Source organism: Lampris incognitus, chromosome 10 (assembly GCF_029633865.1).
Source record: "Lampris incognitus isolate fLamInc1 chromosome 10, fLamInc1.hap2, whole genome shotgun sequence".
Lineage (NCBI taxonomy): Eukaryota > Metazoa > Chordata > Actinopteri > Lampriformes > Lampridae > Lampris > Lampris incognitus.
Genome location: NC_079220.1, coordinates 47466745 through 47494457, shown reverse-complemented (window position 1 = coordinate 47494457; position 27713 = coordinate 47466745). Strand labels below are relative to the sequence as shown.

The window sequence follows — 27713 nt, the reverse complement described above, 5'->3', positions numbered from 1 at the left end:
TCCTCACTGTCGGGTGAAAAGAAGTGGCTGGCGACTCCAAGTGTATCGGAGGAGGCATGTGGTAGTCTGCAGCCCTCCCTGGATCGGCAGAGGCGGTGGAGCAGCGACCAGGACGGCTCGGAAGAGTGGGGTAATTGGCCAGATACAATTGGGGAGAAAAACGCAGGAAAAAAAAGTCAAAGGTTTGCCCTACTGCGTAATGTTGTGAACTGTCCTTCAAAAATTATATACAGTCACGTAAATCATATCCAGTTATGCTTCCATCCAGTCCAGACTTCATTCAAAACAAAGGCAGCGTACAGGGCACGAGACAACATAAACACTAACACTGGACCCCCGTTAGGCAGGGAAGACAGCAAACTGGTTTTTAAAAAGACACACTGTCAATCATTTGGTCGCACTTTGGCTTCAGCAAACGGGATATTGAACAAAGAGAAACATAAACTCTGTTGCAAAACCCAGACAGACGAGTGTACTCTTGGCTGAAGCAATTTCCCAAAAGCAGCTGTCTCTCACACAAGCATTTACTAATGCCGCTCCATGTGGGCAAGAGTCATGCAGATGGAACGACACAACTGACACCCTTACACACTACATAATGAAGGACATGGTCCCCATAGCTGCAGCTGAATGTAGTGGTTTCAGAAGACTGTTATTTGACACACCATGTGGTGCAACCTGGACACATCGTAAGTCATGAATGCGGGGTCACCAGGTGTTTCGGATCTTAACATCAGACCCTCACCTGAGCGACCCAGCCGGGGGTGATCAAGCCCCGACTTGTGTCCAGGTAACGCATTATGCCACGCGTCGCCCCTCTTCACCCAGACCCAGAGCCAACGAGACGCCTTTTCAGCAGCTTCCAAGATGTTCCTAATGGCTCTTCCACCCATTCCTCCGACACTCAGACTCATTCAAACCCTTGACAAGAGGTATGCCGTGGGCTCAAGACAATATTTTCCCCAAAGTGCAGTGCCCGACAGTTACAAAAAAAAAAAACATGCAATGAAAACGTGGTTCCTGACTACATGATCTTTCAGTAGATCATGTAATACTTTTAGTTGTCAGGGACACATGGTGGTAGCAAAAAACAGTGGTACCCCCCCCCCTTTTCCTCCCCAATTGTACTTGGCCCTATTTTCCAAGCTGTCCCGGTTGCTGCTCTCCCCCCTCTGCCAACCCAGGGAAGGCTGCAGACTACCACATGCCTCCTCCATGTGGAGTTGCCAGCTGCTTCTTTTCACCTGACAGTGAGGAGTTTCACCAGGGGGATGTAACGCGTGGGAGGATCAAGCTATTCCCCCCAGTCCCCCCCCCCGAATAGGCGCCCCGACTTACCAGAGGAGGAGCTACTTCAGCGACCAGGACACATACCCACATCCGGCTTCCCAACCGCAGACACAGCCAATTGTGTCTGTAGAGACGCCCGACCAAGCCGGGTAACACAGGGATTCGAACCGGCGATCCCCGTGTTGGGAGGCAATGGAATAGACCACCACGCCACCCAGACAGTGGTGTTTTTTTGAACCAGGGTTTAAAAGAAATTATCGTAAATGTATCGTTATCGAGGTAGATGTGTGAAAAAATAGTGATATTGACTTGAGGTCACAACACCCAAACTTGACATCAGATCCATTTAAGAGCCGCCATTCCAGGTGATCACTTTCATTGCAGTGTCTCTGTATAATTCACTGTTGCCTACATAGCATTTACTGTCTGCTCCCTTTGTACCTTGTATTTCACACTGCATGTATCTCATTAAAGACATACTAAATAATTTAAAAACATTTCCCCAAAACTTCATTAAATCCCCAGGGGCCCAGTTTAAACAACTGGGACTGAAGCCTCGTATTACAGCTGTAATGACCAAGTTAGCAGCACAGACTTCTGAGGGCCTAGTTCCCATGTGAAGTGATGATTTACCCCCAGGCAAGGGCAACCGTCCATCACTCACACAGTTCAAACGTAATTATCGGAGGGAGCCTGTCTGAGTAGTGTGAACCCTACCTAGTTCGAGGAGAAGACAAACCATCTAGAACAAGTTTACCTAACCAATGACATGGTAAGACTGCTGCTGGTAGGATGTAAACAGAGCAGTGTTGGCTGTCATGTGAGGCGCAACGTCAGATGAATTATGCAGTTTTCTGATGGGCAATTTCATATATTGATTAGCTTTGCTTGAACCTTGTACAAACATATTTGAAATATTATTTTATGACTGTTTTAAAACAGTATGCCATATTCTGGTTTAAAAGCTAACGCCACAGCACTCCAAGCACTCAGCGAGCAATTTTCTCTCATATACAGCGCTTGCTTCAGACTATGAGGATCAGCCTGGGAGTACAAAGGAGACTATGTGTACAATTTGCAACGCTTTCCTGAAATATCACGATATATCCGGTTTGCTACTGTATGGACAAAACATCATTGTGAAAATGCTGAATCATCCAAAGAATGACTGCACAAACGGGTTTGAAGTAAACAGAAAGTGATCATCCACATAATCAATTCGACACGAGAGGTGTGGGAATAGATTTTTCTGATATGATGCGAGGGGTTGTGCAATATATGTCGCTTCTTCTTACCACTGGCTTTGTAATATGTGCAACACTGTAATTTGTGGTCGTGATGTGCTACAGTATGGGTTGTTATGTTATTTTTGTTTTTTACAGTTTCAGATCCAGAAAACTTTATTCTTAATCTGAATTTCTCATCATTATTACTACAACGGAGGCATATATGTGAAGTGTAGCACTCGAGTCCAAGACAAATTTCCCTACAGGACAAAAGTAAATCACATCGCATCGCATTAATCTCTGTTGCAGCAGAGGGCTCCTATTCATTTTTAATTTTGGCAAGGAAAAGAAAAACACAATCCCAAGTACGAATGTAAATATACGCCTGCTATTAGTGTTGCTGACATAGTCTGGTCACAAGATCGGCCATAAAAGGCTGCTGAAACACGGGACGCATGAATGACACGTGTTAATGAATCCTGTCGAGGGAATAAAAAAACAAGTCCTCATGCCTCATTCACAACTGAGACCGCATTCTCAACCCTTATTCAACCCGCAATTTCACCATCGCAAAAGATCAAAAGGCGCCAAGTTTGACTGCGTTTCCATAATGACTTTGCAGGTGGCAGCCTATCTAAAGGGTGTCAATTTTAGCTCATTCACAAAAAGCCCATAGTAACAAAGCGGCAGTGTAATGAGTATGAACTAAGCTGGCGGGTTGGGTCTGGTTTTGGCTCTGGAGTCTGTGTGGGAAGATCTTAAGTCCGCCCACTCAGTCTTTGGACCTTGGAGGGTTGAGGGAAAGAGGGCGGGGAGGGGTTTGGCGTCATCTGGCTTCTGAGGAACTTAATGTTCCACTACACAGTGCTCACCCTCATTTCTACTTAACGTTCTCTCCGCAGGCTATGTCAGGGACATGACACAGACACAAAGGCTGCAAAGACAGTCCGCAGTGACAGGGCCAAAAACCCTAATCTAAAGACCCGGCTAAAAATAAAGTACAGAAAAAACAGAATACTCCAGGAAGAAGAAGGTGGAGGAGGAAGAGAACTCGCAATGCGGTTTTGTTGTTCAACGACCATTATATGGAGGCAAGGCTGGTCGGCCAGCCTCGTGCGCCAAAATCCACCCACGCCAAAGATCATGAAAGATAAACACACACCACTGCACAAATCTATGACTAACTGTGTTCTTGATGAGTCACTTTCTGAGAAGAGGGAAGCAGTTGGCGCATCGCATGATCGCTGCCTCGTCTGCCCAGAGGCACTCGAACGGAGTGGAGGATCTGACAGACTGACCAGTGTGCTGAATGACAACACGGCAAAAGAATTTTCACCACTCTTCAACTGAAGGTACCTGTCTGGAAGCTGGAAGCTAATAAAAACCCTTTCCCAGTGGACAGCCCTACAACAAAAACTACACATGAAAAAACAACAACCCAAGTATACAAGCAAATGGCATACAACTGTGATCTGATGCAATATATCATAAAATCATTATAGTCACAAACATGCTGTGAGACCGGAGGCTGGATTTTGACAGGTACGGCTGAACTCATGCCATATTCTTCTTCAGTGTTTCGCAGCGTGATGGTTTGGATGTAACAGGACTGAGCGTGTTGCCTGGAGTATTCCATGACCACATTCCTCCCACCGTCTGATTACTAATTTTTCATTCTGTTAAAAGCTCTTAAAGGGCCCCTGTGGAATCCTTAGTATACAAAAAAGGCATCCACAAAAGTCAGTTTTATACAACAGTGCCCATTACTCACATGACTCACAGTGCTAACAGCGGAGCCCTTGTAATAAATCCATTGATCCCAAATACAGTGCACGTAACCAGCTGACACCAAGTCTGTAAAATGTGCCATTTATCCATGCACACAAGAGACACAGGCTAACCCCCGATGATGCTTGGTTTAACAGGAGGCGAAGGATGTCTGATCATTTTCTTTGCCCAGTTTAAAATCATACAGGGCAACTAACAGCTCCTGATGCACAAGTATGAGAGGATTTCTTTGGCAATTATCAGCAAGGTTTAAAGCTGCGGGAACCCAAACGTTTTAACATGGAGAGCCAGGGGCCAACATTTTTAGTGAACAAGGAGCCATAATAAAAAAAATAATCCTGTTGGGTTACCGCTCAGAAAGACATGAATTGCTTTCCCTAGCAATGAGCCCTCTTTCTCTCTCCAAACAACCCTTTGGATAAGAACGGACCAGATAATTTACACTCTTTGTAACATTCGGGAGTTGAATTATCTGTATCGAAGCCCACTTTTGGCCTGCAGGTGACACTTAATCCATCCATGCTCAGACCGAAGGAATTAAAACGTTCAACTAGTGCAGGATTCGGTTGGCAGTTATTTTCCCGCAACTAGTGGATTCTTCCATTTAAGGAATATTCAGGACTGGGTTATGAACGACAGTGGTCTTGCGTCATACCTTTGGGAAATGTTATCCAGTTTGTGCGCAATTTGTAGAGACGCTATGAAAGCAATTACTATAATACAGAACATCTGTGAATTCAAAGGAATTGAGGAAATTATGCAGAAATGGTAAATGGCCCATTTTCTTTAGAGTAATCATACTGAAAAATTTTTAAATCCAGTAACATAATGTGGGAAGTAAGGTGACGCTTGTCAGTGGCTGTGCATTTAATCTGCGTTTGGCCTTAAATATGCCAGGGAATATTTAGGTGGGATCGATACAGGAAAATTAACAGAGGACGACAAAAGCAAAATTTCACACCAAGGATTCAAAAGCAGAGGTAATTTTGTGCATCACAGATGTACCCAGTGATTTTAATCTCATCCGGATCGACAACGTCCGTTTTTCATGCATCACCTCAGTGAAAATTCAACAGCAAATTACGTATTGTTTTCCATCAAACTCAGGTGCACTGAGAAATGCTACCAAGATTTAAACATTTCATTTTGCAAACTCGTTTCAGCTGCTACCAGATACTGTACGAACCCTATTTTTTGTATTTTCCTATAGCCGAATATTAAACCTGCTCTGAAAGTCTGCTGAATGATCTGGACATTTTAGAGAAGTCTTTCTCCAACTTAACTGGCATGGGTACCCTAAACACAGCACCTACCAGTCATACAGTCAGCTGAGAGCCCAACCTCATCAGAAGGCTTGATTATTGCTGTGGGCTTATTATGAGCCAAATCGGCTGCATTTTGAAAATGCACCCAATGTACACAACAGTTACCCAGTATGCAAATAAATTCATACTCTTGAAACACCCCCCCCCCTTTTTCTCCCCAATTGTATCCGGCCAATTACCCCACTCTTCCGAGCCGTCCTGGTCGCTGCTCCACCGACTCTGCCGATCCGGGGAGGGCTGCAGACTACCACATGCCTCCTCCGATACATGTGGAGTCACCAGCCGCTTCCTTTCACCTGAAAGTGAGGAGTTTTGCCAGGGGGACGTAGCGCGTGGGAGGCTCACGCTATTCCCTTCAGTCCCCCCCCCAAAAACAGATGCCCCAACCGGCCAGAGGAGGCGCTAGTGCAGTGACCAGGACACATACCCACATCCGGCTTCCCACCTGCAGACATGGCCAATTGTGCCTGTAGGAACGCCCGACCAAGCCGGAGGTAACACGGGGATTCGAACCGGTGATGCTCGTATTGGTAGGCAACGGAATAGACCACTACGCTACCTGGACGCCCCTCTTGAAACATCTTATCTACATCAAAAGTGACCATGAACATTCTTATCTGTTGATGCAGTTTTTGGAGACTAGCCCACCCCACCGTTTCCGTAATAGTGGGGAGAAACTACAGCGATTCCAATCCAGACTGAATAGGTACATGAAAAGAAACATGTCAGTAATTATAGCTCAGATGTTATTCAAGAAATGAATCCCATCCGAATAGGGCTAAACACTACTGGCAGATATTAAGAACAGCAATAAAAAGTGTAAGCCTAAATCCTCAAACAGATTTTAACAATTACTTTTTAAATGTACACTGGATCCATAAAGCCTCCCCCACGATTCAAACAGATTTTAGCAATTAATTTTCAAATTTACGCTGGATCTATTCCCCTCCACCCCCGCACTGGTGTTTGAACACTCACAGTCCCAGAGTCACCAGCTGCTGCAGTGTCAGCACCTTCACCATCAAGGCAAAGAAAAAAAAAGATGCTTTCAGAGACAAAAATGTTCAGACGGGGGAAACGCACGCATGTACCAAATTTCCAACTGTAGCTGGGCCAATCATTGGTATTTTATGAATGCTGCAGCACAGTGCCACAATGCACCATTCCTCAAAAGTTTCAGCAAAAATCAGACTGGTGGTGTCTGAGATATCATGCACTTTGGATCTTTCTTGCCTGGAGGGGCACCATGCTGAGCCAATCATCGTTGGAAAGACAGATGGAGACTGATCCATAATTATCCATAACTACATCAACAAACAAATAATTTGGTTTTTTTTCCTGCCTCAACTCACCCTGCAAACTGTAAGACTGGTTTGTGAGGCTAGGGCTTATGCCCTTTAATTCAGAAAATGTCATCTAAATGTTGCATGTGTTGAAAAATGAAGATGTGAGGAAATAAAACAGATCTGATCTAAAATTAATTGTGAGCGTGCCGGCAAACTGTCCATGGTGTCCCCATGCAGCCTGCTGGAACAGGCTTCAGCACCAGCGTGAGCCTGAATTGGATTAAGATGATATGGATAATAAATGGATGGATGGGTGTAATATCAGTAGGTGAAAATTTTTTTTTTATAATCCTCTTTATAAAATGGCAAATTCAATAGCTGATTAAAATAAAGCGCTTTGAACATGCTCAATAACGTGGACCATAAAAAGAATACGTGTGAGAAAACACATCCCCTCAAATAACTGTATAAGCAAGACAGATGGTAAACAGTTGTTATAGAACTCGCCTCTGGCAGGCCACCGTAGCTACATCAAGACATGTAAATAAAAGTGTAAATAAAAACTTAAATACCAAACGCTATGCTTGCTTAAAGGGGAAGGGCAGATGTCTTGGCAAGACTGTGATAACATTCAATAGAAGCAGAGACTTCAAGCAGGCAGTGCATTTTTCTTTTGAATTTTCTCACAATGTAGCATTCGTTTTGTGCACATTAATCTTTTAAACCATTCTAATACATGCACGGCTGATGAAAACTTCAGACTTTTCAGAAAGTTCACATGAACTTCACTTGACAATTGAATGTTTAGTGATGGGGGCAGTGACGATTGATTACATATGTACAGCAGTCAGTTACAGGGGGGGGGGTTAATGTAATTACAGGGCATAGTCCATTAGATTTAACACCTTAGTCCTTGCTGGTAATGATATAGTCTTTTACTATTGACAAGTGATGGACAGTACCATTCTAGGACATATTTCAGTAGGCACAGACTTATATTGTAATGCGTCATCAGCATGGCTTAAATAGGAACAAGCAGCCAATCAGTGGGGTCGTTTTGTAACCACAAGTTACAGCAGTTTTAACTGAACATGTAGCCTAGCCTAGAATTTCACGTCCATCTTACAGCTTCAGTCTGCTCTGCTTAAATAGCGTTGCTGGCCACTAGAGGGTGCTGATGCCTTAACAGTATGTCGATTTTTTTCCCCACGGAGTGCGCACAACTGCTACCATGGGCGATGCGTTGCGAAGACCTGAGAGGGACGTTGAGTAGGATGCGCTCGCAACTGACGTATGGACACACGGAGGACAACAACCAACATTACAGAGGTGAAGGCATGCCAAAGCTAGCTAGCTAGCTAGATGGCCAGTACGCCACTGCTTGGCCCCACTGCTTGTTTTTTGCATTTTAATTGTAGGAACTATCTTCTTTGTTGTGTATCGTTAAGCAAAGATCAAACAAGTGAGCACAGAGTACAATTTTCACAAGTTTAAAAGTGCACAAGCTGTATCAATGGTAGTCAGATGGAAATCTAAAAGAAAAAAACATATTACAACAACATACTACGTGAGGCAGGGTTGGGAGGGTAACTTTATAAATGTATGCCTTTATAATTAGAAATTATCCGTTGAAAAATGTATTCAGTAACGAAGTATCACAATATTAAAGTAATGTAGTTTGGTTACTTTGTTACTTTTGAATTAGTCTTGATTTGATTTTGATATACTTTAATGATCCCTGTAGGGTAATTACGCTCTGCATTTAACCCATCCTAGCTGTGTAGCTAGGGGCAGTGGGCAGCCGCCGTGCACTGCCCGGGAACCAACTCCAGTTCATTTTGCCATGCCTCGGTCAAGGGCACAGACAGGAGTATTAATCCTAACATGCATGTCTTTTTGATGGTGGGGGAAACCGGAGCAACCGGAGAAAACCCACCACAGACACAGGGAGAACATGCAAACTCCACACAGACGACGTTCTGGGATGACCCTAAGGTTGGACAAACCCGGGGTTCAAACCAAGGACCTTGTTGCTGTGAGGTGACAGCCCTAACCACCGTGCCACCCAAAGGTTATTTTAATGATTGTCACCAAAAGTACAGTGTTGTAAAACGAAGCCCAATATAAAGATACCAGCTATGTTCAAGAATGACCGAGTCCTGATCATTGAATTACTTCAATGCCAAAAGACAAAAGATACCAATAACATGATTTTACCTAAGTGCATTTGAAAAAAATATATAATTTCCCCCCTTTTCTCCCCAATAGTACCTGGCCAATCCACCCCGCTCTCTGAGCTGTCCTGGTTGCTGCTCCACCCCCTCTGCTGATCCGGGGAGGGCTGCAGACTACCACATGCCTCCTCCGATACATGTGGAGTCACCAGCCGCTTTTCACCTGACAGTGAGGAGTTTCGCCAGGGAGACGTAGCGCATAGGAGGAGCATGCTATTCCCCCCAGTTTGCCCTCCCCCATGAACAGGTGCCCTGACCAACCAGAGGAGGCGCTAGTGCAGCGACCAGGACACATACCCACATCTGGCTTCCCACTCACAGACACAGCCAATGTGTCTCTAGGGACGCCCGACCAAGCCGGAGGTAACACAGGGATTCTAGCCAGCGATCCATGTGTTGGTAGGCAATGGAATAGACCGCTACGCTACCTGGATGCCCTTAAGTGCATTTTATAAGACAACAAAACAATGTAACCTTAGAAAGGACAATGGGGACACCAAGCTTTTAAGCATCAATAAATGTACAACAAAGCAAACAGACTATCCTTTTTTTTAATGCATAGATTAAAGACAACCACACCAACCCTCTCTTTTAGGCCTGCTACATGAATTAAGGAGCATCCACAGTGTCTTTATGCATGCTCAATAACCCAGGTAAGAAAATCAAAGAAGGTTGAATCAGTTCATCTGGATACATTTATTGGCAGATGCGTATCATCACTCAACTAAGTGAACTCTTCAGTCTAAACTGACTACAGATATCCTCACCCTTATAAACAATTCAGTTGCTTGAATGAATGAAACCAACAACCAGTTTCATATGCAAATATGGGCATGACCATTAACTACAGTTTCGATGGTCATGTGTACTATTCACAGAGGATTTGGGAACTTTTGCAATCACAGCATTGTAAGATGGCGACAGATGTACACTTAGCTCCCCCCCTCGATTCAGGGATGATCGTTCCCTCTTAATGGCCTCTTTTGACTCCCCATTCAAACCAACATTCCTCCCTATCAAGGATGTGCACATTCTCATCCTTGAAAGAGTGGTCACTGGCCTGACGTGTTAGCTCTTGTGTGTTGTGCCATCCTCTTGGCCAGCATCTGTTTAGTTTCCCCAATGTACAAGTCATGGCAATCCTCCTGGCACTTAACAGCGTACACTATATTGCTGTGTTTGTGCTGGGGGACCTGATCCTTGAGGTGGACCAACTTCTGGCACAGTGTGTTTTGAAAGTAACTGCGACGCAGTGTTTGGAAAACACGCGTCTCAACTTTTCCAACACTCCCGCCACATACAGAATCACCACTGGTTTTACCGAATCACCACTGGTTTACGCTTAAGCAACTGTTGTCCTTCTCCTCTCTTCGGTCAGCTGGTGCATTGTTTGGGCGTCTTCCTGGCTTTGACAAATGCCCAGTTAGGATAACCACACTTAACTACGGTCTGTTTAATGTGAGATTTCTCTCCATCCCCAGCCGTTGTGTTGGTGGGGACGTTGTCAGCTTGGTGGTCCAGTGTCCTGATGACTCCTAGTTTGTGCTCAGGTGGATGAGAGTCAAACCTTAAGTACTGATCAGTATGTGTTGGTTTATGGTAAACATCAACAATCAAATGTCCCCCATCAACACAATTTCATGGTCTAAGAAGGCTAACCTGTAATTTTTCACATCCTCCCTGGTGAAGGTGATGTGGTTGTCCACAGAGTTACTGTGGTCGGTAAAATGTGGTACATCCTGAGAATTAATTTTAACCCAGGTGTCGCCCACAAATCTGAACCAATGGCTAGGTGGTGTCCTTGCATAGCACATCAGAGCCGTCCTTTCCACTTCCTCCATATACAAGTTGGCCACTACTGGTGAGACTGGGGAACCGATAGCACATAAGGGGAGTGATACCTGCAGTCAGTTTAGACTGAAGATGCCACTTAGATGAGTAATGAAACGTATCTGTCAATAAACGTTTCCAGATGAACTGATTCAACCTTCTTTGAGTATCCAGTGTTTTTTTTTTAATAAACAAATCAGGTGTCCACCTTCTGAACTGTCAAAAAAGAACATCATAGAATAAATTCAGGCAGTAGGCCTATGAAGTCCAAAGTAAAGTATAGGCTATGTCTATACGTGTCCCACACAAACACACTATTTGTCCCACATTTGGTTTGTTGGCATCTGGTTGTCCTACATGCAAGCCAAAGTAAAAGAAGGTGCCACAGAGACAAATCTGGCCAGCCCGTCAGTAGGGTTGCCAACTTTAGCTAAAAAAAAATAAGGGACACTTAACCCTATCCCATCTCGGCTCCCATGACCCCCACCTCAATGGAAAAGTTTGCTTTTTTTTTAAATAAATAACAATTTCCCTGATTCTATGGATGCACACATAGTGTGGTATTAGTTCAGAATGTGCCAGGCTTGAAAGGTTTACGTAAAGGGAAATAGTAGGCTAGACAACTGCCTACAGTATGTAGGACCTGTCAGAATAATGTCTCTAGAAAACAAGCGCTTTAGCCTCAAGTAAAAGCAATGCACAAAATAAGTTCAATGAACATAATGTATACTATTGTACAAATGTACAATGTACTCTTATCTTAACAAAATTATATTATTTGATTTAACAGTCAATGTAAAATTTTAGGACTAATTCTAGGCCATGTGCCCCTAGTACCCTGGGGAAACTGCCCTGGTAAATGACTGCAATTTTCAGGTGACCAGAGAAGGAAGAAATACTGCCTGTATATTTCTCCCTTCTCTGTTAGAGAGAACACGGAACAAATCACATTTTGTATCGGTTCAGCAAGGAACGCATCATTTCCTAATAAAATACAGGATGATTCTGCATTTTAAACGGGTGGCAATATAAACAAGCACGAAACCATCCAGAACTATGGAGCACCCGCCAGGTGTGGAGTCGAATCAAATGAATGGTTGCTGAGAAAAATCGAAGAACAGACAGGCGGAAACTCCTTCCATTTTAGTTAGTTTACTATTCCGAGCAATTTGGAAATGTATAGAGTTAATATATCAAAGACTAAGGAGCGCGCATTTAGAAAGCGTGTTTGACGTCAGACGCTCGCGTGTCTCATGGAACAGATACGCTCATTTTATTAAATGCATCAATCCACACAGCCCTGCGTTATTTACACTTCGTCTATTTTTGTTGCATTTAGTGAGGTGTAATCTGAGCAGACAGCTGTTCAAAAATCACACAAATATCCCGCTGTATATATGTTCTGAACTTATTAACCGTATCTGCATTGACTGAACAAGGCTCTCAGTCTGTCTGTTAGCTTGCCTGTGTCACGACAGGCAGATTCCCCACATTTACTAAGGTGGGCGTGGAAATAAAGTCAATTAAAACATACAGACACTGTTGATTTCGTCCCATGGAGCCAACATCAGAATCAAAATCATCTTTTTTTACCCCCTCCCCCCGTTTTCTCCCCAATTGTATCCAGCGAATTACCCCTCTTCCGAGCCGTCCCGGTCACTGCTCCACCTCCTCTGCCGATTCGGGGAGGGCTGCAGACTACCACATGCCTCCTCCGACACGTGTGGAGTTCGCCAGCCACTTCTTTTCACCTGACCGTGAGGAGTTTCGACAGGGGCCCTCTCCTCCCCAAAACAGGTGCCTTGGCCGACCAGAGGAGGCCCTAGTGCAGTGACCAGGGCCAGGACATATACCCACATCTGGCTTCCCACACGCAGTAACGGCCATTTGTGTCTGTAGGGACACCTGACCAAGCTGGAGGTAACACGGGGATTCGAACCCGCTATCCTCATGTTGGTAGGCAACGGAATGGGCCGCCATGCTGCCCGGCCGTGCTAAAATCATCATTATTTCGACATGTGGTGAATGGCTCTCATTGTATTTACATAGAAAAACAGCACAGCAATCTTCAGGACTATAAACAAGGCATGACCATCTACAGGGGGAAAAGGAACGCAATTGTGCAATGGCGCAGAGTGCGAAGACGCTGGAATAAATATGTTAGCAGGTTACTTATTTACGTGAGGTAGGTGGACATGAATGACAGAATGTGCATGTATATGATAATATACAGTATTGTACAGCGTACTTAGATTATGACAATGTTAACTGTTCAGAGCGACAGCCTGCGGAAAGAAACTATTCTTATGTCTGGTTGTTTTGGTGTTTTGGTCTACAGTGCTGTATAGCACCTACCAGAGGGGAGCAGCTGGAGCAGGTTGTGACTAGTGTGTGGTGGGTCTGCCCTCTGCAGTGATGTTGCCTGCCCTTTTCCTGACTCTGGAGATGTATAAGTCCTGAATGGAAGGCGGGTTGGCATTCTCTGCCGTCCTGACACGAAAACTATTTTGGTTCAGGAAATGTCTGCTGTCAGTCAGCCTGGTGAAGGCAGGTTAGCCGACCACTATCCACTCAGCTCCTTGGGAGTGGCTGTTGACAGACAGCTGAGACGGGCAGAGACGTCCAAACGCAAAAAGCAGAGTCGGTATGGCTTGGATGACACAACGCTTACGCGCCGCTCATGTCCCACGTCCTTCTCAGGTCGTTCATGGGCGAGTGAGTGACAACAATTTTTGATGCATAGCCTATGGTGGCAGTGGCACGGCACTGTGGGAAAAAAAGTTACTTTATATTATTTTTTAAAATGTAATCCGGAAAATTAATCCCTGCAATTAAAAACTATCATAATCTGATTACGTCTTTTTTTCTGTAACTGTATTGGAATACACAGGAAGTTGGAATCAGTTCATCTGGACACAAAGTTTATTGAGAGAAATGTTTCATCACTTATCTAAGTGACCTCTTCAGTCTCAACTGACTGCAGGTATCCCCACCCTCATAAAAAATACAGTGGCATAGTACACACGGCCATTCTAACACTAGTTAATGGTCATGCCCATATTTGCATATGAAACCAATTGTTGGTTTCGGTCGTTATGCAACTGTATTGTTTATAAGGGTGGGGATTCCCTGCAGTTAGTTTAGACTGAAGAGGTTACTTAGACGAGTGGGGAAACTTATGTCAATAAACGTATCAAGATGGAACTGAGTCAACTTTCTGTGATTTTCTTACTGTGATGGTTGAGCATGCATAAAGACAATACAGTGGCATAATGACCGAAAACAATCGGTTTCATATGCAATTTAACGTGAGCATTAACTGGAGCTTCAATGGCAATGTGTACTATTCACAGAGGATTTGGGAATGGTTGCAATCACAGCATTTTAAGACGGCGACAGAAGTACACTTAGGTCCCCCACTTGGTTCAGGGATGGTCATTCCCTCTTCACATAGATAGCCTCTGACTCTCCATTCAAACCAGCCTTCCTCCCTATCAAGGATGTGCACACTGGTCTGTAGGTGGGTGTAGACTGCAGAGTCCTGGTCTGACGTGTTAACTCTCCTGTGTTGTGCCATCCTCTTGGCCAGCGTCTGTTTGGTGGCAATCCTCCCAGCACTTAACAACGTACACTATATTGCTCTGTTTATGCCGGGGGACCAGATCCTTAGGGTGGACCAACTTCAACACTGGTTTACGCTTAGGCAGCCGTTGTTGATACTGCAGGTATCCCCACCCTTATAAACAATACAGTGGCATAATGACCGAAAACAATCGGTTTAATATGCAAATTACCGTGACCATTAACAATGGCCATGTGTACTACTCAAAGGATTGGGGAATGGTTGCAATCACATCATTATAAGATGGTGACAGATGTACTCTTAGCCCCCTCTGGTTCAGGGGTGGTCATTCCCTCTTCACATAGATGGCCTCTTTGACTCCCCGTTAATGCTGTGATTGCAACTAATCCAATATCGTCTGTGAGTTGTACACATGGCCACTGAGAGTGAAGAAGTAACTTAGATGAGTGATGAAACCTTTCTCTCAATAAACGTTGTGTCCAGATGAACTGATTCAGCTTTCTGTGATTTCCTTACCTGGATTATTGAGCATGCATAAAGACATGTATTATGAATACAAATACTTTTTTTTAATATCCTGATTACGTATCACCTATTACTCCCCAAGCCAGTTAAGAGGTGCGCCAGGTCTTGATGCACATTTTGTGTATCCTCTTTCTGAACCATCTATGTTACACTTAAGTCCCAGAAAGGTGAAAAAACCCCCCAAAATTATTGCACAAAATAATTATTCAAAATTCCCCCATTATTGTTTGCCTAATGACTTCAGTAACTTAACCATCACAGTAGTAAAGGTCACCTTTCTTTTTATCCATATCATCACAGTTCTATAATACTGTAGCGAATTAGGGGGGGCTGTCTGGGAGACCGTCACCACAGCCGGGACGCGAACCCGTGTCTCCTGCTCTGGAAGCGACAACGTTAACCAGTCGACTAAAGGGTCCGACCCGTTAGTCGAGGACCAACATGTCTACTTATCCATGCACGTTACAAGACCAGTGGAAACAGAGATGGACACGCTTAAGTTTGTTCCAGATGATTCCTAGTCTGAATGATTCAGGGAGCAAAGTAACCATAAATATCCCATGGAAAAGGGCAAATCTACACTCCGACACAAGCACACATGGATACCACTACCAGGTGGCCCGCAACAGGTCATTACAATCTGCGACATGCATCTTTCACAGTTACCGTCGTTGATATAAAAGCAGTGTTTTCATGAAAAGAGTTAGCTAACTCTGAAGAGCATGCTGACAGATGCATGCTCAATAACCCAGTTAAGAAAACCAAAGAAAGTTAAATCAGTTCATCTGGACACAACGTTTTACAGAAACGTTTCACCGCTTATCTAAGTGACCTCTTCGGTCTAAACTGAATGCAGGTATCCCCACCTTTATAAACGATAGTTGCATAACGACCGAAACCAATGATCAGTTTCATATGCAAATAGGCGTGACCGTTAACTAGGGTTTCAATGGCCATGTGTACTATTCATAGAGGATTTGGGAATGGTTGCAATCACAGCAGTCAGTACTGTAACATGCATGGATAAGTAGACAGGTTGGTCCTTGACTAACCGGCCGGGACGGACCCTTTTGTCGACTGGTTAACATTGTCGCTTGCGGAGCGGGAGACACAGGTTCACGTCCCGGCTGTGGTGACGGTCTCCTAGACGGCCCCCGAATTCGCTACAGTACGTTTAAATGATGTTAGAAAAAGTCGATTTATTGTGTTAGTCCAACTAAAACTGGACTTTTACAATACATGTAAACGTGCTAGTTTAACTGAAATCGTGCTAAACCTAGATAATGCGGTTGGAGATCGATTTATTCTGGCATACGTACGCTTCCGTCGGCCCCAAAGGGGCCTAGGCATTCTGCGCATGCTCCATAGTTCTTTTACCCGAAGTCGAACAGCGCAGTATCAATATGGCGAGTACTATAGCGAGAACCACGCATTTCTGGACAGACGAGGAGACAAATTTTATGTTGTGTCAGCTAATGGAGTTGAATATCCTAAAGCACATGGATGGAAGGAGAACACGGAATGGCGAACTATTTAAGAAAGTGGCGGAAAAGTTGGACGAAGCGGGATTTAAAAGAACGCCCGAGCAAATCCGTGTTCGGTGGAAGCGACTCAAACAGGCCTGCCATCTTGTTTGTCGCTTGTTTGGTATGTGACATAACAGGTCAACTGGAAGAAGGTCTAATAACAATAGCAACTGAAAGGGGGCAAATCGCCACCTACCGTACCGGGGTCGGACATACTTTCGTCAATAAATCGATTCTCCCCGGGTTCTTGTATATGAGACGACAACAACAGGACTCCAATTACATGGCCTGATCGAGCTATAACCGTAGCTCGACTTAACTGCATGTAAACGTAGTCATTGTAAGATGGCGAGATGTACTCTTAGCCCCCCTGGTTCAGGGATGGTCGTTCCCTATTCACATAAATGGCCTCTTTGACTCCCCGTTCAAACCAGTGTTCCTCCCTACCAAGGATGTGCAAATCCTTATCCTTGAAAAAGTGGCCACTGGCCTGTAGGTGGAGACTGCGCAGTCCTGGCCTGGTCCTGACATGCTGACAGATCTGTGCTAATGGAGACGATATGGACCACACATTATACCAGATTTTAGCAAGCATTATCTTGCATTACCTGCAGGGGTATTCAAATGACTTCAAATGAGGTTTCTGTTTTATCCCACTTCTCGGCAGTCCACCATTTGTCAGCTTTTCCTACAGACTAACACCCCTTTTCCACGATATGGTAACGGCTCAACTTGACTCGCCCTTTTTTCATTTTCCATTACTGGAAAGTACTGGCATTTTGGTAACTGTTACCACCTTCGTTGAGGTTCCAAAAAAAAACTGGAACGGGTATCAAGATCAATGCAGACCTCTGATTGGTCAGAGAAACGTGTCACTGCGTCATTTTGTATCAATGCGTCATCAATGCGCGCATGGGATATCACCTGGCATTTTAAATACCGAAGCGGTCGAAGTGGAGTTATCATAAAAGTACATATTGAAATTGAAAACCAGGCGTCGCTATGACGACCTGCTACACTGAGGGGGTACTGTTACGGTAATGGAAAACGACACAGATGCGAGTCGAGTTGAGCCGGTACCATGTAGTGGAAAAGGGGCATAACACTGATCTTCCAACATCTGCCAACCCACACATGCAAGATTGGTGGCCGCACACATACAAGCGAGGTTTTGCTTGTTATATCTAATTTCTCTTTAATTTTCTTGTACTTTTTTTTTAGAAATCTTTACTTCCCGATTTCTCTGTAAATCTGTGTTATTAACATGATTGTTAAACTGGCTTCATTAATATAGGCCTATTGGTCATGCTTTTGAGAGTGTAGATTTCCCCTAAAGTGTGGCATTTGGTTAGTCAAGTCAATTTTATTTGTATAGCCCAATATCAGTCCTCAGTGATGCCACACTTGCACTGATGTTGGATTGGCTATTGTTACTTAAACACAACCAAAACCTACTCCACCTACAATTAGAGATGCACCGATTGCAGTTTTCTTGGTTGATTCCAATTTCTGATTTTTTAAAAGTCTGACCTGGCGATTGAGATTTTTTTTTTCCTATGAGCTACAATTGACAGCATACAAACATTTTTGCAATTTTTTCTTTAATGGGAATTTCAATTGTATGTTCATAATACAAAATTGACTATTAAATTACTTTACATTTTCTCCAAAACTCTGCCAGGTTACAGGACCTTCTCTCACCCTCACTCAGACAAATCTCAGAATAAACTAGAAGAGCGCACTCAGTAGAGTGCAGATCGTTGCCAGTTGTATCTCCCCTTCTCCGGTGCTCAGACTTGGCATCAAACCATCCCTTTATTCGCCTACCGGGAGAAGGGGAAAATATGGAGGCACTGCCTACCTTGCTCCCCTTCTTCTTGGTTATACTTAGGCGAAAAACCAGCTGAAGAGCTAGCACTAAGTTGCAGTGCAAAACAGGTTTTCCAAAGGTTTTGAATCACTGCAACCACAAGAGGTTCTTGGTCATACAGTCATACCTGCATAAAAACAACAGGCTGATGGGCCCAGTAGTATGCGAGATTAGCTGCGGACAGACGCACACACAAACCCACACACATAAAGTGCTCCATGTTATTGGGCAGAACTTTTTTGTACAAATAAAATCCAACTGAAACTAAACCCAATTATATCCCACTTTATCTTCCATACGTGTAAATCTGACCGGGTCAACATTGGATATATCCAAGACTGACTAGCTGGTGACCGGTCATGGCTGATCAAGCTGAAAATTGGTCGATTCCGGTCACTGGCCGATTGACGCATTTGCAACTACAATGGCAAAGCAGAAGGGCTTATCTGACCACCTCAGATAAACGAGAACATGCAGGAACACATTATTATAATGCCACGTCCTTGATGATGATGTAGCCTTGTTAAACCTTGGCCTATTCTCACTGCTACTAAATCTTTCTCTAAGAATTGTTTCAATTGACAAATACCAGTTTTCAGAAAAACACCGAAGAATGTCAAGAGAAATAGAAACCTTATCAGTTCTTAGGTGGCCTTATAACCTTAATGCAGGAATACGTTAGAAGATTTAACATGACAACTGATTTTCAAGATCGTGGAGGGACAAAATAGGGCAGGTCACCATGGACAGACTTCACACATTATTTTGCAACGTGCGTGGATTTAGGGTTCAAATCGCCTGCCTCTTGATCAAGCCTTCGACCAGTCGGAGCTATCATGATTATATCATACATGCTTGTTTTTGGAGACTTAAATCTAGATAAGTCTTAACATGCTCGTGTAAGTGTGATCTGGTCAACGACAGAAAATTACAAGGGTGTGCACCTCTAAGATTATAAAGACTAGAAATTGACAAATTTCCATCGTCCAAGGTATGCAGTGACTTGTCTTTTCAGTCTCATACAATTACAGCTGTGTAGTCTGTGGGTTTTTGACTCAATGATTCCTTACGAAGTCTACATAATTGCCTCCATATTCAAGAAGAACCACAACATATACATATGATAGATTAGTCTAAACTAAGTCCGTCCGGATGTTAAAGTAATGTCACCATATGAGTCTAATCAAGTCAGCAATGGCTTCCAATAGAGGTGAATCAAAGGACGCCTTTTTGCTCCATGTCCTACAGCCCTCTCCGCTCTGGAATAACAATTGAACTTTGACCTGGACATAGATCACCGCAGACTTCTGTGGAATGTTTGGAAGGGAAGAAGCAGATCTGGTTACTTGGGGGAGGTGTCAGCTCACACCAGGAAATCTGGTTTGCTTGCAGGCTCACATTGACTGGTCCACATAAAAGGGTGAGGAGGAAAAAGAAATAACAGCTGAATGTCCACATCTCTCATGAAAGTTGACTATTAATCATTCATGTACAGGGGCTTGGGGGGGGGGGGTCAGGCAAAATGCAAGCCCCAAAACTCCACTTGAGGCCCTTGCTAAGAGTCAGAGAGAGAGGCCCGTTTTAAGCCTGAAAGCAAAGGCATAAATAATTAATGGGGCACCGCAGCAACAAGGCCAAGAACACCACTCCCTGCCTGTTCATCCAGTCTGCCCTCTCCTCTTTCATACTGTCCTCTCTGGGGGGAGGAACCTCTCCAGTACTCCAGCACCTGCCAATGCACAGCAGTGACAGATTTTATTTACCCTGGTGTAAACAAAAAAAAAGCCCCCATACAGCCTTAACAGCAAAGACACAGACACTCCTTTGCGTGATAGGATGTCTGAGTGTTGAGTGTGTGCGCACACGTGTGTGTGGGTGGAGTAACACCCTCTTCGGCACTTCAGGATCAGGGCCAATAGGCGTTTCTGTTTAGAGATGAAGTAAACTTTGTTGTTTGATGAGAGGTCAATTTCGTAACGAAGTGAAATTTGAACATGTCCCTTTTGGTTGCTTCTTTCATACGTCTGTAAATATCTGGAAAATTCTCTGGACCTGTGCCTAATCAACATAGCGAGATTTCTTTTCAGCCACTTGGAAGTTTTGTAAGTCATGGTGACGATATTGCATCTACAAATCTTCCTCAGGGTTAGGCTTCTACTGTGTCCTTTTCTTCTTTCGTTTTTTATTGTAAGGACCCAATATCCCCTTGGGGATTAATAAAGGTCTTCAGGTGTGTTGGGCAAGGATCCCACCTTCTTGCCATCTCGAGAAAACTGCAAGCAGCGATGCCAGAGCCCAAGCAATCAGCCTGCTCCAAAAAGGCACCTTTTGAACGGGCACTGCACTAGCTAGTATTATGAACTAGTGGGCTAAATGTATGGTGTATTGATAGTGGTCAAAGTTTCTATGGCAACACTCCCACACTGGTGTTTTTTGTTGTTGTTGTTTTTTGGTGATTCTTTAAAAACAGCTATGGATATTTTAAACTCACCACCCCTGTGAATGTACCTGTTTGGCATGGTATTGGACCAGTGCAGGAGAAGTACAGCTGATGCCCCGAATGAGCCAGAGAATACGTATTTCAAAATGGACCGTCACACACTAGAAACTGTGTATCAATTACGAAACCCAGGAAAGTCAAGAGATTTTAACCACGTCTTCAGCGGGGTGGGGAGATAAGTAGTGATATCAACTAATAAGGTAACGACCCTTTATTTCATCGTAAGATCACAAACTCAAGAATGGTCCTTCCCGCAAAGGCTACAGCTTCTATGAGTCACTGCATGACTTGGACTGATTCACACAGGCAAACCATGACTCAGTCAGATTATAACGGGAAATGGCCAAAATAAGGTTTCGGGTTTAGCTGTTAGTGAGCAAGTCCTAACCTGCCAGGAAAACGAGAGAGAGAGAGAGAGAGAGAGAGAGAGAGAGAGAGAGAGAGAAATATATAAATATATATGTGTATTTTATAAGAAGTGAGGGTTTCAAAATTAAGGGTACTGCCACGGCACATTCACACCACTCCTTCCTCTGTAACCCCCCCCCTTCCTCCACACCCCCCTCTCACCAGGAGGTTGCCTGTTCATGACTTCTGGCAGAATTCAGGACAAAAATGCAATCCTTAACAAAACACCCAATACCTGCTCCAAAACATAGCGCAAACCTCACGTAAAACTGCAACTACTAATAATCTGCTGGTCCAAAGAGCAGTTAAAGTTCTGGCTGTCTTCAACTTAGCCCTCTCGAGTATTTCCCCCCCTATGTTCCTATGAATTATACGACTTGTCTGTTTAAAGGCAAAAGTGGCAGTAGGTCTGAAAACACTGAAGAAGTTCTGAACGAGTCAACCACCAAACGTTACCTTTTCACAGAGACTGAGTGTGCAATTTTTTCCAAGAGGGCATCCAATTTCTGAAAATCCAGCAAATCGTTTGACTTGGCATGCATCTTGTAATCCATTAATGAACTCCACTTGACAGAAACCCAAACTAAGGAAAAACAAAACAAAACAAAAAAACAAGAGAGAGAGAGAAGTTTGTTTTTCCTTGTTCACTCTCCTCCAAAAACACGAGGAGGATTTATTCTTTGGGCTCCGGCATGTATCCTAAAAATCCTGCGGGACACATTTCAGTAATCCTTAGCCTGGTCCAAACCGAGTTTGCGGGTAGTTGTTCCGGGAAAAGGCCCCAGAGAGGAGCCTGGGGAGAGAGTAGATCCAGGCAGGGAAAAGAGGTGGTGGAGGCCTGCAGCCAGCTGGCTGTGTTAGCTGTGTGAACCGGTCTCCTCTCCACCCCATCCCCCTCTCAGCAACACAACGGCCCAGTTGCCACGGGCTCTTCGCTCCATTGTGTGTCCTCCCCGGGCCTCCTCCAACTCAAACGGACACCCGACAGCGAGAGAGGAGTGGACGGAACAGAGAGAAGGGAAGGAGAGGGGCTCCGGTGAGATCCACGGAGGAGCACTCGGTTTCTGTCGCGCTCCCTCGCTCTCTCCCTCTCTCTCTCTAGCGCAGACGGAGCAGCGTGCAGTTACTCAACAGTAAAAATGGCTCTGCTGCTTCCTCATTCAGCGGAGCCCCAGCCCTCACCAAAACCCCTCCCCTCCTGCTCTCCAACACGCTAGCTCATTCCACCCCTCCCCTCTTTACCCATCAATAGCTTGAGGTCCCTTACTCTCTCTCTCTCTCTCTCTCTCTCTCTCTCTCTCTCTCTCTCTCTCTCTCTCTCTCTCTCTCTCTCTCTCTCTCTCTCTCTCTCTCTCTCTCTCTCTCTCTCTCTCTCTCTCTCTCTCTCTCTCTCTCTCTCTCTCTCTCTCTCTCTCTCTCTCTCTCTCTCTCTCTCTCTCTCTCTCTCTCTCTCTCTCTCTCTCTCTCTCTCTCATACACACACACCTTTAGCACCCCACCCCCCTCCTCTCTCTCCTTCCCTCTGTTTCACCCTTCCCCACCCCCACTTTACTCTTCCCTCATCTTGTGTATACCTCCCCCACCAATTCAAGGGCTCCCTTATCTGTACTCCCACTCCCCATGCAGCACTCACATTATGGCCAGACTATGCCAACACAAAAAAAGCAGTCACGCTGAGGTTTGAGGACACTGACGATGCGGGGAGGAAATGTAATACACAATTCATGATACATTTTAAACAAGAGACTTGGTCAGTGTTAGCAAAAGAGCACTGGGGGGTGTGTGTGTGACAATTTAACAACTAAGGATATCAGTGCACTAACTCAAATTCAGATGACATCCTAATTATTTCTATTTGGTGTATCTCATTTCCCTATTTCCCCATTTATTATTTGCAAATACATCCAAGCTCCATTGTCAACACGCAAAGTCATACAAATAAGTTTCAAAAAGGGAAGACTGCGTGGGTTATATGGTAGCAAGCAAGATCATTTACCTTAAGACAGCTGCCCCCCCAACACACACAGCACCATAAAACCATCCAGCCATCTGTCTCCAGAAACTACATTGATGTGATGTAAGTCATGATGACTCATTAAAGTTACACTAACCAGTGTGCGTACCATCACTAAGTCAAGCCACACTGAGGTAGAAGGCTTGCAATTGACAGCTCAGAATATCTGCCTCTGACGTATTGAACACTGAGCAGAAAGCAATGCATTTGGATGTGGACAACAGCTTGGACAGGAACAGGGGACTAGAGGAAACAAGTGTGCAACAGCGAGAGAGACCACCCTTGGTGCTTTGCTCCAGCAGCGTAGCCCACCGTAATAATGTTGGTACAGTTGTGACGCTGGCATCAGTCTAGGGATCTTTTTTGATCAGTTGGCTCTGGAGAAAATGAAACATTTCCTGTGAAAATTGTTAATGTTTTGCCAAATGTATTCGATTTTGGTTACGGCTGTTGCCATGTTATTTTGAGTGAGCGGTATAAATCATCGGGAAAATTTTGAAAAATCCACATACTCATCTACTTTCAAGTGCTTAGTTTTTATTGGGGTTGGATAAAACGTAACAAAAACTTGCACAGCCACATAAACCTCCTTAAGGACCTCTATAATGTTACATGCCTAATGCCTGCAAAAGGGGGAAGAGACAGGAATATTAAGGAGGTGGATTCAGGGAGCATAAGCAGAGCTGCCGGCCAGGAGACACTCCTTACTGATACAATTTAGGAGGACAGATGTGACGAAAGCCGCCTTGGCTCACTTTGACCTAGCCTTTAATACGACCTCCTAATTTTTAACACCCCCACTCAGCCTCTCACCATGAAACCACATGTGCAAATCCAGGGGGCAGAGCGGTTTTTGGGGCTCCCAGGGCCTCGAATGATGTGAGAGACCGGCAAAGTAAATTCAATTCTTACTGTATTATGGTTTGGAGTCTCCTGCATGGCATGTAAACTCATCCACACATCACATGCTCATGTGCTCATAAAACATTATCAGAGGCAAACTGACCAATGACCCCTCACCTCATGTAACCCTCTCGATCAATTTTAAGTCTAGCGTGCGCACACGCACACACACACACAAACGGCTAAGTGTACACAAGGCCATTTCAATTTCCAAATTAGCCAGACATTACCCACCCCCACTTGAGATCAGGGGAGTAAAGCAGTATGCTCTGTAGCCTCGGCTTGACCAGTGAGAGCTGATTTCCCAAGATGAAGCCAGCAGGAGCCATTATGTACTGCAGCCAGACCCTACACTGTCCTCGTAGACCAACTCCCCCGTCCACGTGCCATATGCACCCTTCCCAGAGACAATACAGCAGCTGCCAGAGTGACAAAGCTCCGATCTACAGGGATTCAAAGACGGGCCAAACCCACGGCCCTGTCATTTGTGGGGGTGGGGAGTATGTACTCAGACATGAGATAGGGTGTGGGTGAGTGGGGTGGTTTGTGTGTGTATGCATGTGAGTTTGTGCGTGTGTGTGTAGTTGGATGAGGAGGGGTTACATTAGGATGGAGGGGGGGTCAGAGGGAGAGGCAGCAGTGTACACAGAGATGAAACTCAGCAAGCAAGTCTGATGGCACTCCCATTAATCATCTGTGCACTGGAGCAGCCCAAACCAACAGGGACCCACAGTAGAGGAAAGAGGGTACAGGCATTATGTGTGTGTGTCTTTCAATACATCTATGAGTGTACTACAGAAGAAACCACTTTTAGTGATGATCAAGATTACGGTGATCAACCGCTTTCACAGATCAAAAGTCATCAAATGGAATAATTCCTATATCAAATCTGTTTTAACGAATCCAGCTTGCAGTGATCAAACAGCCCTCCTGAAGTGATCATTTTGAGTCTTTCATATATATGGGAAATCTAAAAAATAAAAAACTATTTCAAAACCAAGGTAATTCAGGAAATCTAATGTTAAAATCCCCCCCCCCCACTTACTTTTATAACAATGAACGCTGCCACATCCGCTCCAACTTTCTGCCTCCGGAATCAGTGGCATAGGTTTACTTTCATCTTTAGTTATAAAAACATTCATTTTAGGCAATGCTACATCATGTTACAGGAGTCTACAGTTTATTTTTCAATTCCTATTTGAAGTGCTTGAAGCAGTTGATATTTTGTTGCAGTACAGTAGCCAGCCATGATTCAGTCAACTAATTAAACCTAGTAAAACAGAGAAATGTCTGTTTCATTACATTACATTAATTGTTATAAATATATCTATCATTTATTAGATATTATCTTTTCAATAATTGTATGCATGTCAATGACATGGTCACCTGAGAAAAAACAAAAACATGGCTTCCCTTAAAATGATCGACCATTAACAGTGATCATGTTGGCCTGGATGGATGTGATCACTGGAAGTGGGTTCCACTGTATATAGATGAATATATGTATATTACATATTTAAGTAATCTAATCACATCAAACAATAGGTCTAATTTAAACTTCAAGTTCAAGTAGTGCGTGTTTGGCTTTGTTTTATCGTTAACTATATTGTATTTCATACTTTCTAGTGTTTGTATTTTGCACTTGTGTTGTTTAGACTTTACTTTTCATTGCTGATATTTTGTATTTCTTATCTCTGCTATGTATGCACCATTTTGAGGCGGACAATGACACAGTTCTTCTTGATTCTTCTTCTCTTAACAGAGAGAAAATGTAAAACCAGATCTTGAAGGATTTAACATCATTGCCAACAAAGACTATGAATAAACATGTAACCAGCCATGATTACATAGTTATTAATAGGTTATTTCAAAAGAAATATAGGTTTAGTAGACGAGTAAAAAGACAAAGTATGTTAATTTGCACAATCCATTTCAATTTTCAGGCATGTTCCCAGGCACAACATTATTCCACCTTCAGCTTTTTGAAGCTACAATGCTGAATATGTTCATGAAACCATAATATCATAGCTTTTTCTTTTAAGCATTGAGTATTTCAGACAATAGGCAATTCACAAACAAACCGCAAAAGCTTTGAGTATTGTTCACTTTAATTGTTAGCCTCTGGTAGGACTTTCCTGTGGAAAAATTATATGCCACATAAGATTTTACATCTTAATCATAGCAGCCAAATGTGAGCGAATAAGGCAGGTAGTGGCGGGTTTGAGGAGGAAGGGAAGTTGTGGTTAACAAGCAGCTATAGCAGATCAAGCTTGTAGAAGACCCTCACTAGCTAAAACACTGGTTCAACCATGTATTTTGTTTCAGCAATGAGGAAGTTGTTGATGCATCAGTTGACACGACAACTGTTTCATCTGGAATGGCTCTCATTGGTAAATCACTAATGCAATTACCAGTATCACCAAAGGTGTTAATAACATCACCCCCCTAAAAAAAACCCAACAATCTCCAGGATTGAAGCTTCACGCTTCTATGGCAAGCCACAAGCTGTAATTCCTATCTAGGAGAACAACCTTCCACATCTAGACTGATGACACAGAAAGTTATCTGTAACATGCAAACCAGAAAGATGGGCCTAATTTTTACAAGAAAACCATGCAAGCTATCGGTTGAACTCAACGTGGTAATATAAAAATGTTGTCTAAAACACATGCTCCAAACACACAGGTACGTAATAATTGGTTCATTTGGCAAAACAGTTGAGTGTGTTCTTGTAAATACCAGCTATTAACAAGATCACAGTTGAGCAAATATACCAATTAATTCACTCAAGTGTGGATTTTAAACCTCACAAGGACACTAAAATCAACTCTATTTATTTGTTCACTACTACCGGACCACTCACTCCTTTCCATTTAGAGGTCATTCACAACTAGGCCAAGGATGTAGTTACCATGGCAACAAAACCAGCAGAACATTTAAAGACTTTTGAGGGCATGAAAAAGATGCTCTGGAGCCTGGGATGTGCATGATTGCTATAACGACAAGCAGACCTGCCAGAAAGAAACTAAACAAGGATAATACCATCCCTTTCTCACACCACACCCTTGTAAGTTAAGTACATGTTAAGATTTTCCTTTTGCCCCCGCTTGGCAATTTGAAGACAGCCAAATAGGTGAACTAAAAACCCCTAGTCTATTAAAGCTTTTTTTAATTCGAGTTTTATAAACATAAAATGGAATGTGATCAACAAAATCTCAGCCCAAGAGCCCATCTGACCTTTTCTCATAGTATCTTGTTGCCCTTTGAACCTTGCTGTTCTCGGCATTTACACAACTGCGTCTTGTGATTGAATTGAAAATTACATTAAAAGGCACAAAATATACGCGATAAACAAATATCAGTGGAGGAGCGAGGTTACAACACATTCGTCTTGCAGCGGCTGTT

The 27713-nt window shown here is 43.8% G+C and overlaps 1 protein-coding gene across 12 annotated transcripts in view; it reads right to left on the bottom strand.

Annotated features, from left to right (window-relative positions):
- brd4 (bromodomain containing 4) overlaps positions 1–27713 on the bottom strand; it is a 60571-nt gene that overhangs the window by 31681 nt on the left and 1177 nt on the right. For 10 of the 12 annotated variants that reach the window (XM_056287203.1, XM_056287206.1, XM_056287204.1 and 7 more), the window contains exon 1: positions 21848–22518. The exons of 1 other annotated variant lie outside the window; for it this stretch is intronic. In XM_056287203.1, coding sequence (XP_056143178.1) covers positions 21848–21945 — 98 coding nt within the window. In that variant the 5' untranslated portion in view covers positions 21946–22518. Of the gene's footprint in view, positions 1–21847; positions 22519–27713 lie in introns of those variants that run through there. One more of the 12 variants, XM_056287213.1, reaches the window with a different exon arrangement.